Below are 17,766 nucleotides of genomic sequence, written 5' to 3'. Positions count from 1 at the left end.
CTGGATTTATTCAGTTCCTGGATAAACAATAATTGGATAATCCAAAGTTTATTAATTTTGCTTATCTAAAAACAAATATCTCCATATGTGGACCCTAACAAGTGTCCTACCTTTAACAAAGGATGTGACCCTGATGTATAATACTTTAAAATCCATAAAGTTTTCACAAATATATGATTTACAACTAATTTCCCATCTGTTGAAAGTATGTCAATCTTGACAAAACATAACTACAACAATGACAGTAAACCTTTTAAGAAAAATTTGACTTCATATCAAGGTATGATAGGAAGGGAAGACCTTCCTAGCCATATTAAGATGTGCATTATTGTCCTAGTTTGCTTTTTAAAAAAATGAAAAAAAAATCCATCCTGTTCAATTACTGTACTAAGCATTAATTCTCATTCAAATCCAGCTTGGCATCTGCTAATTATATGAATATATCCATGCATATTTTATAGTTAGAAATTCTAAAATTAATAACTAGATCTACTAGAATGTCTCTGTCCTATCCAAGTCCAGTCATTTTTATGGTGATGAAGGCAGAAACAGCATTGATTGATTCTTTTCACTCTGGCCATCCATAATTCCATTTTAATTCTTAACACTTGTGGAACACCTATGACAGAAGACAATGGTAGTGGAGGCTTCATTATAACAAGGAGAAGCCCTTCGATAGTGCAATTATTTTCATGAAAGCTTTCTCTATACACATAGCAGGACCCTACATAAATCCAATGCCTTCCGTGGACCACTGAATTATATTTCCTTCCTTCCATCCATCCTTCTTTCCTTCCATCTGTCCGTCCTTCCTTCCATCCTTCCCCTTCTCCCATCTCAGCAAATTACTCTGGGTATGGAACAATCTTAAAAATAAAAACAATGACATGACATTTACAAAAATTAAAATACATAGCCAAGAGATATACATCAGTAACTAACACAACCAGGAGATGGATGCCTTCACACATGTGGGGTTAAAAGTCTGGACACAAAACTAGGACTTTGGGGCATTACAAAAGACCAGCATGGGGCAATGTTCTAGTACTATCGTAGAAAAAACTTGTCTTCTGACCTTTTGGTGAATATTTCTTAGCCTGCAGCACCTGGAGCATGCCAGTCCTGCTGGCCTGGATCAGACAGGTAGAAACAATTTAAGGGACAAAATGGCTCCTTAAGTTCTCAGGTCCCAAACCATGGAAAGGCTTGAAATATGGCAACCAGCACCTTGAATTTCATTCAGAAGCACATGGGCAACCAATGCAACTCATGAAGTATGTTGTCACATTTACTACCCCTGCTGCTGCATTCTGCATCAGTTGAAGCTGCTGAATACTCTTCAAGGAAAGACCCTCATACAGTGCATTAAAGTAATCCAGATGGAAGGTCACAAGAACATAAATCAAGCCCTATGTCACCCCAAAATTAGAGGCTATGATCTGAATCTTTTCCCCATCAACACTGATTGGAACCAGCCCTAAAGGAAGGAAGAGAAACAGCACAACATAGTTCCACCTAGCCTAACTTCCAGAGTCAGTCCAAAAGGATACTATGATTGGTAGTATTGAAAGCTATTGAGAGGTCAAGAAGAATAAAAATGGATGCACCACCCCCATCCCACTTTCACCAAATCAGTACCATCCTGATCACATGTCCAAGTCTGAATCCTAACTGAAAGGGATCCATATAATCTGTTAATCCATAGCCCTCTGAAGGTGCAGTTTGACCACCACATTCTCCACAACCTCATCAAAATGAGAAGTTTGAAGACTGGATGAGAATTGTCCAGACTGCTTGACCAAGTAATGGGTCCTTGAGAAGAGAGCGCACTATTGCCTCTTTAAGGGCCAACAGGATTATCCCCATTCTTTATATGGTTAATTACTTTAAATACATCATTCATTTTTCTGTTTCTATATTGCTTTAAAATCAGAACATCGATACATCAAAAATGTAAATAAGTGTAGAAAGTTAACAACTGCCTAGGAAATGCTTTCTATTTATTAAATTTAGTCTCTTTGCTAACCATTGGGTTGTTGAATCATTGAATTCTATGGCAAGTAAGGGACTTGGTAAATACACATCTCCCAAAAACACAAGTTCTTTTAATTACAAATAAAAACAATACAATTTACAATAGCAATAAAAAGCATCTCCTGACAGAGGACACTGTTTGAGAGTAAAGCAGTATTAAATATATGCCTCACCTAGATTCCATCTATTTTAGCTATCAAACTTGTCATGCATACCTGAAATTTGATAATAAATTTTGAATATAGGATTGCAACTAATAGTTAACATAATGTAACTTAAGTAGCCTTAACTTCTGTACTAATGTAGTGCCAATTTATGAAAATTCAACCTTTTATTTAAATACAAGTTTCAAATTAAAGTATTAAATGTTGTTATTTATCTATTGGATCTACATCTCTCCATTTGTTCAAATGTTCAAGGGCTATACATAGAATTTGTTTTCCAGTTGTATCCCTATTATAACAACTTGATTAGGTTGAGAAATCATGGTTATGTTAAGAAATATTAAGAAATGGGGCCATTCAAGCTGGATGTTATAGAATTTATTACCAATGTCTCCCTCTCACTAACTGGCTACAGGATAAAACACTTCTTGTCCTATAAAGCCTCAACAGTCAGCAAATAATTTAAAAAAAAACACCTTATTAGAGTCTTTTATACCTAAGCTTTAAAAACATTCATACACAATTCAGTTTGCTTCCAATTAAATCATTTAAGCATAGCTATGGCTCTGAAATTCAAAACACATTAGGGTGCCCACTCAATGTGGACCCCAGGATCAGCTGCACAGATTCTTCACTCTCATTTATGCTGCAGTCTTCCATTCACAAATCCCCCTCCCCCCATTTACAGGCACTTCCACACAGATCCATATAGAATTTACTTGGTTTACAATCAACAAGAGGATAACAAAATAGCATGTTGATGCTTTGCAGGCACTTGTAGACAAAAAATACATGAAAAGATATAAAATTATTAAACAAGTTTATAAAAAAACAAGTGAACATTAAATGGCAATAATGATAGAGCAGAATTGGGCAACCCTTCTGAAAATTACGATGATTGTTGACTAAGAAAAGAAAAACATTTTGTTCATTTGCTATACTGTATTTGCTAATAAGGAACACTAACTCAAGTAGAATGGGTCACCTAAAAACATCTCTGAGACTGATACTATTTCCCACAATGAGCAGGTATATGGTCACCCATGCCTGGGATTATTATTAAACTTTCTCTCCAGTAACAAAGGCAGAAGAACATCATAATGCAGGTATGTCAAACTTGCAACATCACATGACATCCCCATTACCGGCAATGGGGTGGGCGCGGTTTTGGCGTGGCACATCTGGCCCGTGGGCAGGCAGTTTGACATGCCTGTCATAATGTAAGGAGTGTAAGGATTCTCTTATGAATTACATATATGGTATTGGCTAGATACGTAGCATGGGAGAGAGAGCTTCCAAACATGCACTATACAAAGTGGAGAAAAATCTTGTGAATATTGCTATCAAGAGTGCATTGCTTCAGCAATGTCAAGGCTCTTTTGAGGCAAATCAAGGTCAAATACTGAGCTAATAAAGAGTAAAATGTTATATTACAATCTATACCTGTCTCCCATGGTGACAAACAACTATCCTGTAAACACAGACAGCTAGTTTAGTCTAGTGGTGAAGGCACTGAAATAGGAATGGGGAAATGTGACAGGAATTTTGGAGACAATCATTACTTTCATTTTGTCATACTTGACAAACCTTTCCTTTCTACAAGGAAAAAGTCCAGAGGGTTTGCTTTGGTCCCAGGTGCATTGTACAGAAGATATAGTCACCACATAAGAGAACTGAAGCAGTCCTTATGGTCAAACATTGAGTGAAACTCATGTTTGTCATGGCCTACACAGAGAATTAATATTAAACTTCAAAAACGTTCTTGATGCATCACTTTTTGAATAGAGATTGAATGTCTGATGCTCTAAGGCAGACATGTCAAACTTGCGACGTCACGTGACGTTGCACAATGTATCGGGGCAGTTTTGTCATTGCCGGCAATGGGGTGGGCGCGGCTTCTGCATGATGCGTCCGGCCCATGGGCCAGCAGTTTGACACCCCTGATATAAGGAGCTATAAAGAACCAACAACTTCTTAATCAACAAAAGGATTTATCAATCAATTGAGAAATAAGCTAATTTTTTCCTTAGTCTATCTCTGGATATTCACTCTAAAAGCTGGCTTTAATCAAAAACTGTCCTTCCTTGTAAAATGCACACAGGTAGGAACACAAGCATGCAAACTGAAACACATAGGCCTCTGTGGATGAGACAAAGTAAGTATCTAATCTTCTACTATCCATGAGCACAGAGCAACAGTTAAAACATTTCCTCATCTACACTGTCAGGGAATGGATGGCTGTGAAAGTTGGACCATAAGAAAGGCTGAGCGCAAAAGAATTGAGGCCTTTGAACTATGGTGCTGGAGAAGACTCCTACGAGTCCCCTGGACTGCAAGGCGATCAAACTGGTCAGTCCTAGAGGAGATCAATCTTGACTGCTCTTTAGAAGGCCAGATCCTGAAGTTGAAACTCAAGTATTTTGGCCACCTAATGAGAAGGAAGGACTCACTGGAGAAGAGCCTAATGCTGGGAAAGATTGAGGGCAATAGAAGAAGGGGACGACAGAGAATGAGGTGTCTGGATGAAGTCGCTGAAGCAGTAGGCGTGAGCTTAAATGGACTCCAGAAGATGGTAGAGGACAGGAAGGCCTGGAGGAACATTGTCCATGGGGTAGCGATGGGTCAGACATGACTTCGCAACTAACAACAACAAGAAGGAAGCAATTCATACAAAGATAATTATGTTAATCTATTACTGCTCTGACACCAAAATGCACGAGACATCCCAAATCTGATTCTATCATGTCTCATATTACTAGAGATCAACTTCTGGACTCAGTCACTGTAAAGCTGTCTGCCCATTCCACCTAGTCCATGTTGCACATAATGTTCCCTCATATCCACATTCCAAAACAGGACACAAGATGATGATTACTGATCAAACTTCTCAACAGGAAATAAATGTGACAGTGTCCTATTTTATGTAATGAATAAATGAATGATAAAGAACACCATATTCTTAGATTATAGGAAAGATGAATGAGTTGTAACAACACTAAATAATAATGCAGAAGGCAAAAGCTCAAAATAATTAGTCCAAGGTGGTTATTGTGCACAACTGAGAATATTGATCTTAAATCTATATTCCATTATATTTAGCTGGTTACTATTTTGTTAGGCCAAGGATTTCCATGGCCAAATTATATCTATTCCCTATCTGCTCATAGAAAAAGTTCCCATCCACTACAATAGCCATTTCCACCTGCCACAATGAATGCAGCAGCCATAAACTGAGCATCATAAACACTCAGCATTGAAGAGGGAGAGAGACCATAGTCCCCAAATACTTCTAGGAAATGTAAACAGCTGCTTAAATCACCAAAAAGTAATTTTGACTGAGGCAGGTGTTACCTGGATTAAGCTACTACAAGTGAGCTTCCATGGCTACCTATTGACTAACTAGTTCTCCTTCATTCAACATCATACCTGCTATTTAAAATAGAAATGATAACAGTAGTTCATAAATGAAGTTTGATAATTAGCAAGAAAAAGAATAGCAGGCATGTAGTGCAATCAAATAAGTAATCCACAAATGTTGCCTAAAGTGAAACAGTCAAGAAGTATTTCTAAGTTTACATAAAATCAGAGTTATAACATTAGAGTGCCATTTGCTTTATGTGACCCTCCCAAAAAAGAAATTCTGTCCATTATCATGTTTGATTTTACTGGTTGAGTAACCATCTGTCAGCTACTTACATTACACCTTCTTTCTCAGGTTTCAACCATACAGTTAAAGTAAATGAAATAGCAAGCTTCCGAGGACGAGGAGTGGAAAAACAATCCTTTTCACCATGAAAAATAATACTTGTGTTGCTAAAAGATCCAGGAGGCACATCATTTTGATCTTGCTGGATAACATTGCCCAGGCCTTCTGAGAGAATGGCAGCATAGGAAGCAGGAGATGATCTATACGGACACTTCTGAATGCAAAATTGCCGAATACAGAAGTTAATACTTTCAACAACAGCTGAACTTTGACAAAAAGTACTCCTTTCTGGCAGTCCACAGGTAGCTTGGGTTGGCACAGTGGAAATGTTCTTGAAAGCACCCACATTTTCAAGACTTGGGAAATGTCCCTGTGAACTGGCGAGAGGTAAGGTTATATAATAAACGGTGATGGATGTTTCAATGGCATGAAGCAGGAAACCACAGTGCAGAACCAGGCAAATCATGTTTATAGGCAGGCTGCTTCTTGATAAGGCACCCTAAATAAATAATGACGACTGAATCAGTAGAAATGCCCTTGGGCAGCTAGTTGAGAGATGATGCAGCATTTCTCCTTAATTTGAAATTCTGACAGTGTTTGAGTTTCTTAAGTCGAGTGACATATACTTGGAGAACGGTAATACCTAGAAATAATACAAAAATATTTAAAGGGAATTGGTGCTTTATACCATAAACAGATATACATACAATTCAGGCCAGACTGACCTAGATCTGTCAGGGAGGGAAAACCAATTGAAACTGAAAAGTCACTTGCAAATCTTGACATATTCACTACAATAGTATATCTCTTGACTTATACTGTATGGTAATAACACCATGTAAATGAGGTGGCATGGCTGTCTAAGACAAACAGATAGCATGCAACTTCCTTATTTATCAGTACAGCAGGATTGTTTTAAGAGAGACGATAGAATATTTTTAAATTGAAATGTTCCATGAATATCTGAAACAACTTCACATTCTGCTGTACATTAAAAACTCTTCTGATTCCAGCTGTAGAGCCACTAAAACTCACTTAGTTACTTCACAGCTTTATCAGTTCTGTATCTGAAATATGCAGACACTTCAGCTATACAGTATTTAATAATTGGATTTATGCCGCGACAAGCAAAGCAGCTAGCAATCTATTTATAAATGTGTACCTAATCCATTTTAAAAAGAAACTCAAAAAGTTAAAGGTAGAAACATACAACTTTAAATTTGCAAAGTATTTTGTGTCTTACCCCAATTGTCCATTTCACGCAGCTCCTTTTAGCCTTCAGCAAAGCTGATTAAACGGTATCACCATCTGTCCTGTTTGACTGTCTTCCTAGTAAAACTCTGCTCTTTTCTGACATTGAAGATAGAGCCTATGTCTGATATACAGGTAAAGCTAATGCCACATCACTGTAAATGATAAGTACCTTTTACTTGTTATTTAACTGAGGAGCCAGACTACTCAAATGTTCAGGTTAATAACTGGCTCATATGTCAAGAGGGCTAGGTTTGGTTACCTGGCAACTCCAGTAATTCCTTTCAGCTGGCTTGATAGGACATAGTAGAAGCAACACTTCTGTACAGGTGAAGGTCAGGCTGTAAGCAGTTTAAGTCGGATGCCAGAGAACTGTCTGCTTATTTCTGGCTCTTTAACAGCAGGGGGAAATGGCTGAAGTCCCCAGGGCAGCTGCCATTTGAAGGTAGCAACCTCAATCTAATCCTGGGCTGTTTGGGGCTGTGTTTCAACATTTTCTATCTACTTTCGTAGATAGGTGGGAGGGAAGGAAGGAAGGAGAGACAAAACAATGGCAAACCCCACCAGAATCAAAGAGTAAAATATTTAATAAAGTCATGGGCAGGACATGCACAACTAATAGGCTCTTATGTTCTCTTCTTGCCCTCAGGTTTTCAGATTCTCATGTCATATGTCTTGCTTCAGAATAAGTGAACTGTTAAACTGGCAAGCAAGGCTTCCTTCCCAAAAGAAAGGGAATTTCTCAATATTTTCTTCTGTGGCAGTGAAATAAATTATTATTCATGATTTGCAAATGTATTTGTGATATTTGAAATTTTCTTGTCTCTCAAATGCTAGAATAATATGAATATGAATAATGGGAATTGTCAGGACCAACTCAAGGCATTCCACAATGGCTTTTCTCTCCTCTGAGGAAGGAAAACTGTAATGTTGAAATAATAATAACGGAATGATGGAAACATAATCAAGGCCATCAATTCGCAGGCAGTACCAATAATTTGGTACAATGCAAGAATAATCACTGGCATTCATATGGATGGTGATAATTTTTTCAAACAATTTCCATGGAATGGTCTAGTGCGCTGTGTTGTGTAGGTTTTGTTTTGTTTTGGTTTTTTGTGGTTTTTTTTGCTATTTATAATTACTTTAATTTAGGGTAAGCACACAAGTTATTAAAATACATTTGTAATTGAGGAAATGGGCATTCAAATTGTAAAAGAGGCTCAGTATAAACGAATACCCACATGTAAAAAAACCAACTTCATTTGATTTTTTTTTCCTGCAGTGTCTGATCTGGAAAACAGCCTTGAGTTTAGAGTGAAGAATTAGATGACTAGAGTGCTAAAACAAAACCACATCTAAGCAAATTTTAAGTTACGTTTCTGCAGTGTCTATCTGGAAAACAACCTTGAGTTTAAAGTGAAGAATTAGATGACTAGAGTGCTAAAAAAAACAACCACATCCAAGCAAATTTTAAATTAACTCAAGGAGGCAACCAATAAGATTAGAAGTTGAACTTTTTGGCCAAACTTTTCTTCTGAAGATGTATTGCTAACAATAAAGACATTTCTAAGACTCTATAAACCTAGGCAATCTATAGAAAGACTTTACTACACTCAGGAGTATGTTTGGGGTATTGCATTCATGCTTGAGATGATTCTTCACATTCCAATATATGGATTAGACATGCACTGCTACAATCAAGACACCGTGGTATAATGAAGAATTTGTTTGGCACACTAAAATTTTGCCTGAGTTTTTTTGTATTTTGCTATTGTCATCTGGGATTTTCCCCCCTTAATTTTCCAATCTATTATATGGTCCTCAGCAGTGGTGGGATTCAAATATGTGAACAACCAGTTCTCTATGTGGATGCCGCTTCTGGAAGTCCATTCTGGACCTAGGCAACAAAAAATTAGCTACCGGTTCTGCCAAAGTGGGACGAACTGACTGAATCCCACCACTGGTCCTCAGAGTTCCATGATCTCCTACTGAAGGACCAATCAGTCAATCTCTGATAGGTTTATTGAGTGGTTACCGATAGTCCTCAACTTATGACCAGTTGCTTAGCAAACATTCAAAGTTACAACAAAGTACCCTGGGGGTATTTAAGACCCAGATTCAAAATTCCAACAGCTGTTCCCACTCCATAGTCATGTGACTGCACTTTGGGTGCTCAGCAACTGGTCTGCATTTACAGTGTTTGCAGTGTCCAAGGATCATGTGACCATCTATGCAGTGGGGTGCCCCAGTGTTCTGTTCTGGGCCCAGTGCTCTTGAACATCTTCATCAATGATTTGGATGAGGGGATAGATGGGTAACTCATCAAATTTGCAGATGACACCAAGCTGGCAGGAATAGCCAACACTCCAGAAGATAGGCTTAAGATACAGGAGGATCTTGACAGACTTGAACAGTGAAAAAAGTAAAGCTCCACATTTAAGCAAGAAAAACAACATGCACAGGTATAGTATAGGTGGTACCTGGCTCAATAGTAGTAACTGTGAAAGGGATCTCAGAGTCCTAGTGGACAATCACTTAAATATGATCCAGCAGTATGCTGCAGCTGCCAAAAAAGCCAACACAGTGCTAGGCTGCATTAACAGAGGGATAGAGTCAAGATCACATGAAGTGTTAATACCACTTTACAATGCCTTTCTAAGGCCACACTTGGAATACTGCATCCAGTTTTGGTCATCACGATGTAAAAAAGATGTTGAGACTCTAGAAAGAGTGCAGAGAAGAGCAACAAAGATGATTAGGGGACTGAGGGCTAAAACATATACAGAACGATTGCTGGAATTGGGTATGTCTAGTTTAATGAAAAAATGCACTAGGGGTGACATGATAGCAGTGTTCCAATATATCAGGGGTTGCCACAAAGAAGAGGGAGTCAAGCTATTCTCCAAAGCACCTGAAGGCAGGACAAGAAGCAATGGATGGAAACTAATCAAGGAAAGAACCAACCTAGAACGGAGAAATTTCCTGACAGTCAGAACAATTAATCAGTGGAACAACCTACTCCAACACCGAAAGTTTTTAAGAAGAGATTGGACAACTATTTGTCTGAAATGGTATAGGGTTTCCTTCCTGAGCAGGGGGTTGGGCTAGAAGACCTCCAATGTCCCTTAATGACCTCAAGCCTCAAGAAAGATTGCAGAATCAGATTGGTCACATGAGTGACCATATTTATGACCATCACGAATTAAGACTATGATGTGCAGGCTCCATTATAACTCAAGGACTACCTATAGTTGGCTGCTATCTAACTAATTTAGAATCACTTAACTATGCATTTATTAGCACTCCATGTTGGGATAACTTTAGAAAAACAATCTAGAGTAGATAATTTTGTTTTATTTGATAATGAAAACATTGACTCAATGTACAGCTATTTGGGAAAAAGTCCTTTAGAACTTTTGGAAAAGAAATAAATACTAAAAATATCCATATCAAACCCCCATATATAAGTTATATAGTTCTAATTATTCTATCTTGGTGTTATTTATACTGTAAAATGTGGCAGAGAAAAGTAACTAAGATTATTACAAAGAACAACTCATCTGGGAAGAAAAATTACTGCACTTGGGACCTTTTAGATCAGGGATCCCCAACCCCTGGTCCATGGCTGCAGCATGCCAGCAACCGGTCCACGCAAACAAGCAAAGCCCCATCTGCGGAATGCAGGCAGTACATGAAATCATGCCCCCTCTGGTCTGTGGAAAAACCTCTCTCCACGTAACCAGTCCCTGGTAACCAAAAGGTTGGGGACTTCTGTTTTAGATCAGAAAAAGCAGAGAAAGATGTATTGCAGAGAAATATGTAAACATATTTGATGTGAAGGATATACCTAAGTTATTCTATCATTACCATTGAACTAAGGTAAATGATTTATAAATTCAAAGCAAACAAACAATATTTTATGCACCAAATTTAATGGTAGAACAGATTTCTTCATCACTGCATGTCAGGAAACATATGCATCTGTCGTTTGGGGATGGTTGCATAGGTGTTCCATTTATATTTCTGCAAATGTAACATTCTGGCTAGAGGGCACTCAAAAAGCAAAACATAGATCAGGAAGTCAAATTAACAACATGCAGTTGCAATTTGGGAGGTGTGCAACCTATGCTTACCCATCAACCCCTTCGGAGCATAGATATGTGGCGACCCCTAGAGGAAGTTGTGGGCAACTCTAAATCAGCCTTTATACTATAATTTTCTTCAGCCACCACTAGAGAGCTTTAAAATGACATACAAATAATGAGAAAAATGCTATTAATTATAAAGTCATTGTTTATTATTTTAACATATTCTTTCTAATTTCAGAGTCAAAATGCTTCTGATCAACAGCTGCTAAGGGGCCTAAGAGTTTTGGTATCTTGCTCTGGATTTCCTGCTAGCATCTGTGGGACAGTCTGCTGGTCTACATAAGCCTCTGACAGATCCAACCAAACCAATTTACATTTTCTTATAAATTTCTTCTATGGATTGGAGTTCCTTAGTCAGTTACTTAGACATTATGGATAGGCTAGATTCCTTTGCTCTCAGTCAGCATCCTGATGAACTGTCATGCCTCCATCAGAGCCTGAATCTGCAGAGGAAAATGAGTTGGAAAGGGACCCTATGGAGGTCGAGGGAGAGGTGTCTGTGGTTTCAGAGTAATGTGGGGAAGAGCAGGCCGAAGCAGGCCAGGGCCCTTCAAGATTGGGACAGGATGAACAGGAGAGACAGAGTTCAGGCAATGAGCAAGGGCCACCCCCACCTGATCCCAGAGCATGGAGAGTGGAGAGAAGGAGGGAACAATGCAGGAAGGCTCAACTACTCGGGAGGAGAGCGTCCCGCCCCTCTCCACAAGGCACACCTGGAGACTGAGATTTAAGGAGATGCTGTGGAGAGGCATTTGTTGGGAACAAACACTGATTCCTTGGAGTTTTGCGTGTGTTGTTGCTGATCTCTTGTTCTGTGACTTCTGCTTGGAAACCTGAAAAGTCTGACCATTGGACTGGCTGACAACGTTGCTTGGATGTTCAAAGATCTCAGACTGTATTTTGGCTTCCCTTTTGAAACTGCTCAGGCAAGTGTGTATTCACACAGACTCGTTAGGTTTATGATGTATGTGTTATTCCTTGTTATCTCCATGGCCTTGAGTAAATTCCTCTCCAATCAAAATACTTGCAGCCAGAAGCGGCTGAAGGTGTTTGTGTCTTCCTTTGTTTAGAAGGAAACATGGGAGCATTTGGGGAAAATTTGGAGCAATTAAAGGGCAGTTTGAATTGCCAGCTGACTGCATTGCCTCTGTGCTGTGCCCTGGGTCATCACATGAACAATCAAGTACTACATCACAAAATTTTCCTCTCAATAGCCAAGCATATGGATGTCTTGATTGCATTAGAAACTACAGAATCATATATTCCTGATAGTTCATATTCCCCAAATTATTGCTCAGTGACATAATTAATAAATTATATCCACAGTATGATGTATCCTTAAAAAGGGTAACTAATAAACGTTGCAATTTTCTTGCCGAACATAATTTTCTGCTTGGTGTAAGTTCTCGAGCATAATTGATTTTCTTGAAGGCAACGAAAATTTTCAAAATGACAGCGGGAGCCCTCTTTCATTAGATTTATTTAAGAAAATCCGTAATACATTAAGCAAGTATTGACTAAATGACCTCTAAATGTGCTTAACTCTATGATTGTATAACATGAGTCCTTGTTTCTAAAGATACTTGAAAAAAATTATGTGGAGGGACTCTCTGATAATTTCAAGTAATACAATCAATTCTAGCAGTACATTGGACAAATGACCATCTCATCCTGAGCTGCTGAGAAAAGCTTAAGAATCAAAATCATCCTGGGCAGAGCAGGTTATTTGCAAAACATTACCAAAAGTGAAAGATGGGAGAGAAATTGGAGAGAGGAGAATAAGAGCTTTCTGCTCCCTTTGACTATATTTTTCCACTCCAGTCACTCCTCAGCACTGATGGTCTCTGTTAAAAATTCTGAGATGAGAGGATGTTCATAGTTTGTATTTGACCTCTGGAAATACTGTCTTTTTTAATATTAGAATTAAAACTGAACAACTCAATTCATAATTGATCCTTCCCATCCATCAATTTGGTTTTGTATTCTGTTCACCAAATTTTAGCTCTTTCCAAAATTCTAATAATGTGTTTACTATTCAGAGTTTATTGCACTATTTTACATATAGGAATAGATTGTTGTAGATGCTGAAGCAGTGACCTTCAACATTCATGTTGTCCTTGCTACTAACCCAAGTCTTATAGCAGCATTTCTTCTTTGTTAAGTCATTTTATTCCTAAAAAAATTACTTTGTAGAACATGTTGGATTAATTTCAATAAGTCATCCAATAAAAATTCTGGAAACACTGATGCTAAAAAATAAATCTTCCAAGTATGTACATTTTAAATAGTTGGAAAAGAAGCTGAGTACTGACAACACAGAAATAATAATTTGTGCTTAAAAGGGAAAGAAATTCAGTAAAATTAAGGAGATAAAAAGTTTCTCAAAGAGCAGAAGGTAGCAGTAGCAGGAAATATTTAATGGATCTGTTAAGAACCTTTTAATAGCTCTGAAAATTCTGTTCAGCACACACAGCATCATTCAGCACCAGTATTTCCTTTGTGACTAAAGAAGCAAACTGAAGCTTTTATTGAAACTACATGATTTTGAAGAAACTCTTCCTCTAATAAAGTACAGAATTTCTTTCCATCATTACAGTAGGACAAACTGTGAAAAAAATCTCCAGGTAACTGAATCCTAAAGTAGTCTGGTAGGACAATAGTTGGATTTTCCCTATTCTATCACACAAGTCAAATTTGTGTGTGTTTCTTTGGCCTGTCTATATTTCCTAATCTGTTGAAGACAGCTAATTTTGCTTGTTTGAAACCAACAACTCAAAATTGAAACCTATGGGTTTAAAGTTGGATATTGAATCATAGATACCTCTTATTTTTTACTCTATCCAAATTCAGTTTTATATTATAGTTACAACACTTAGTTTGTCTGGCTATCTAGCTATCTAGATGGAATGATTATTAGAAAAGTAAAAACCCCTTGTCTAATCTGGGGGCTGGCACTATTACTAATTTGTTTGAAAAGAGACTGCATTCTTCTTGGGTTCAACTGTTCAGCTTTCCCTGGCAATCTAGCATATATGTTCTACGAAATATCCGTTGATCACAAAAGTGTTTTATTAAATACATCTGAACAACATAAAGCACTCTCTAATTGTTCCGCCATCTTTCCCTTTACAATGTGCAACAATCCAGTTGCCAATATGGTTTGGGACTAAAACTAAATCTAATATTTTATTATGGAGTGGCTATATTAGAAAGACTTTTCCTTGGGATAAAAGAATACACTGTATTCTGATTAGTGGCTTGTACAAGAAAGTCATACTGGTATAGCAGATCATTATATGCAGAGAAGGTGGAGAAAATATTAATCACCTATAAATGATTTTCTGGCTTCTTCAACAAATCAGACTTAATTAAAAAGATAATTAACAATTATATATTAAGAATTATGTCCAGATAAAAGCATAATGTTAGCCTCATAGGGATATTTCCCAAAAGTGATGTGATAAGACTACCAGTTTTATCTTAATCAAAAAAGTAGAACAATCTTATCCCGGTAACTCTAAAAATATACCAATCTGACTTAATAGACAGATTCAGCATGAGATTGGAGAAAAAGATGGATACAATCTATTTTATTCCAATATAGCAATCATATAAATGGGATGAAATTTGGGAGCAAATTTATGAAAACTGAAATCTCTGTCCAAGTTCACAGAAATGTATATAATATATTTCAAGGTACAACTTAATAACTGTAATTTTTAAGTGCCTACGACTGTGTTAGAGTGTGATGAAATTTTTAGCAACTGTAAACATTTCCCCCATGAACTCTTCTACCAAATTTGAAACATTAAATAACTTAAGTGCGTAATTTAGAGTGCATTAAATGATGAGGTCAAATCACAAAACTAGTGCAGCTTACAAAACTGTTAACCAACTATTCAAGACATATGACTAAGCAACAGTGAGATGAACCCAATGGTAATCCTTCAATCCCAAAGAACTCTCTATCTTCCTAGATGCTGCATTAACAGCAATCAATGGTAATAATATCATAAGAGTCATTTTCATATTAAGACAGAGTTCTCAATAAGTCAATCCAATATTCTTTCTTCCATCCAGAGTAATTTTTTTTCATACATACTGATCAATAAACTCACTTTTTCTATTCCATGAATATTTATTCTTTCTAGATAAGCATGACAACACGAATACATTCAATTATAACAAGAAACAATATTTTCAAACAATTCAGTCAGCTGCAGCAAGTTTTATCCATTCATATTTCTGTCTTCATTTTTTACTTGGGTGCAAAATGTATGCCTAGGACAGGCAAGTTGAAATCTTCCAGAACCATATGTTTGGAAAAATCCACTACCAACCTAGCCACAGCATCTAGCAGTTCAGATCAGTAGTTGCAGAATCTATTCCTTCAGGACAACTTCAAAACAGAGTATTGTACCTTATCTGGGGAACAGTGTCTCTGAATGACCATTTCTACTTATCTGCCCCTATCCTGGTGTAGTGATGCCGTCTGAAACCCAAATGGATACATTTCTGAGAGGAGTCACAAACACACCCCCAACCCCATTTAGGTTTTCTTTATACATTCTAGATCAGCCCTTTTATTCATGATAACATCATGAATGAGGAGTATTTTATTATAGATCAACTAACCATTAAGTGCCAACAACCTGAATCCAGGGGCATTGAGAATCTAATGACAGTGAACTGGGAAATAGCAGACATAATCAATACAATATATCGAGTATACCTTCCCCATAAACAGCTTATCCCTGCCTCCTATCATATCTCCCTCTGCCCATCCATCACCAAAATATTACTATGTCCCCATAACTCCCAATCAAATAAAACACCTGAACCCTCAATTTTGCTACCAGATCCAAGGATCTCATTTAACTCCTAAATGTATCCAAGTAGCACATCAAAATCCTTGGCCTACTTTTGTTACTGATTCTGTAGTGCCTTGTATCTAGGAAAGTCAGCTTCTCTTCCCACCACAATAAAACATTCACACCACCCAAACCTGCTCTCACCACAAGTAAACCAGGCATCAATATATGGATAACACACAATTACATACCTTGACATCTAGCCAGTGAAGCAATGCAGCCAAAGTCCTGAGCATGTGTGGGTATGGATGTGGAAAAAAAAGACTCAGGATCAATCCTGACCAGACCAAGTGATTATGTCTATTTGGCTCTCCTCAGAACTAATGGTATTCCACTGCGGACTTTAAGTGGTGTTTTATTTCCATTTGCAAGACTTGTACACAGTTTGGGGGTCTTCTTGTTCTTCAGTTTCTCCTCAAAAAAACAGGTAGAAACTGTGGATCTTTTCACAGGTACACCTAATACATTGGTTGAATCCTTTCCTCTATCGAAAAGCCTTCTAAACAGTCACTCATGCCCTACTTACCCCATAATTTATTAATGTAGTAGACTCTATTCAGGATTGCCCTTGAAGAACATCTGGAACTTGCAGATGGTGCCAAATGCAGCAGCACAGCTAGTGATGGGGGCAACACATTACATGTATATCATCTTGCTGCTTCACTAACTAGCTGCATTGTTTACCACTTGGCTTCCAGGTGCAATTCAAAATTCTGATTATCATATTTAAATTCACAATATAGGCCTTACCTGTCTGAGGCACTGTCTATTTCCAATTGTCTCCATTCTTCCAGTATGATGTAATAGAGTGTACAAACTCCAAGCCCTGTCAATATCATATCATGGGTCCAGGAAGTGCACCTATTCTGTTGCAATATTTGACTCTGGAATGATCTCTCACTAGAGATACAAATGATTCCACTTTTATGTCCTGCAGGAAAGAATTGAATAACTATTTGTTCTTTTATTATAGAGATTATTATGATTATGGTGATTATGGAGCCCTCTTTTCTCCTTTTGTCTATTTTATTTTGTATTGTCTGGGAATCCAGACTACATTCCATCACAGTATGATTACTGGAAAAAAAACACAGAAAAACAAAAGTATACTATGTTTGAAAATCACACTATCACAGCCCGTTATTATGAATTGGGAAAGTAGTTGAAAATCAGCATAAAATACTGTGGGATCTCTGAGTACAAACTGAAAAAGTGTTGGCTCATAAAACACCAGACCACCCTTGAGTTGAAAAGAAGAAGGTGTGGACAAAGAATTGGAGAAGATCGCAAAGTATCAAGATCTGAAAATCAAAATTGAAAGATTATGGAATAAACTGGCCATAATTTTCTAAGTGGTTATTGGCACACTGGGGACCATACCAAAAAACCTTAGTCATAAAATCTGCACATTGACAAAATTTTAATCTGTCAGTTTCAAAAGACCACATTGCTTGGATCTGCATATATACCTTGCAGATACATTACAACAGTGATGGCAAATCTTTTAGAGACCGATTGCCCAAACTGCAACCCAAAACCCTGTTATGCATCGTCGAGTGCTGGGTGGGTGTGGCCCATGGGGTGGGCGT

General features: G+C 37.6%; 1 protein-coding gene across 1 annotated transcript in view; it reads right to left on the bottom strand.

Annotated features, from left to right (window-relative positions):
* The window catches only part of LOC107293460 (usherin-like), a gene marked incomplete at its 3' end in the record, with an annotated part of 212,151 nt that extends 205,781 nt beyond the window's left edge, over nt 1-6,370 (bottom strand). Inside the window, exon 1 of the mRNA XM_015822612.1 lies at nt 5,895-6,370. Within this exon, the coding sequence (XP_015678098.1) occupies nt 5,895-6,370 (476 nt within the window). The remainder of the gene's footprint in view (nt 1-5,894) is intronic.
* Nucleotides 6,371-17,766: the final 11,396 nt, after the last annotated feature.

This window comes from Protobothrops mucrosquamatus, unplaced genomic scaffold (assembly GCF_001527695.2).
Source record: "Protobothrops mucrosquamatus isolate PMUCROS unplaced genomic scaffold, P.Mucros_1.0 scaffold1626, whole genome shotgun sequence".
Classification (NCBI taxonomy): Eukaryota; Metazoa; Chordata; class Lepidosauria; order Squamata; family Viperidae; genus Protobothrops; species Protobothrops mucrosquamatus.
The sequence above is the reverse complement of the archived record's forward strand: the minus strand, read 5'-3'. Positions and strand labels throughout refer to the sequence as shown.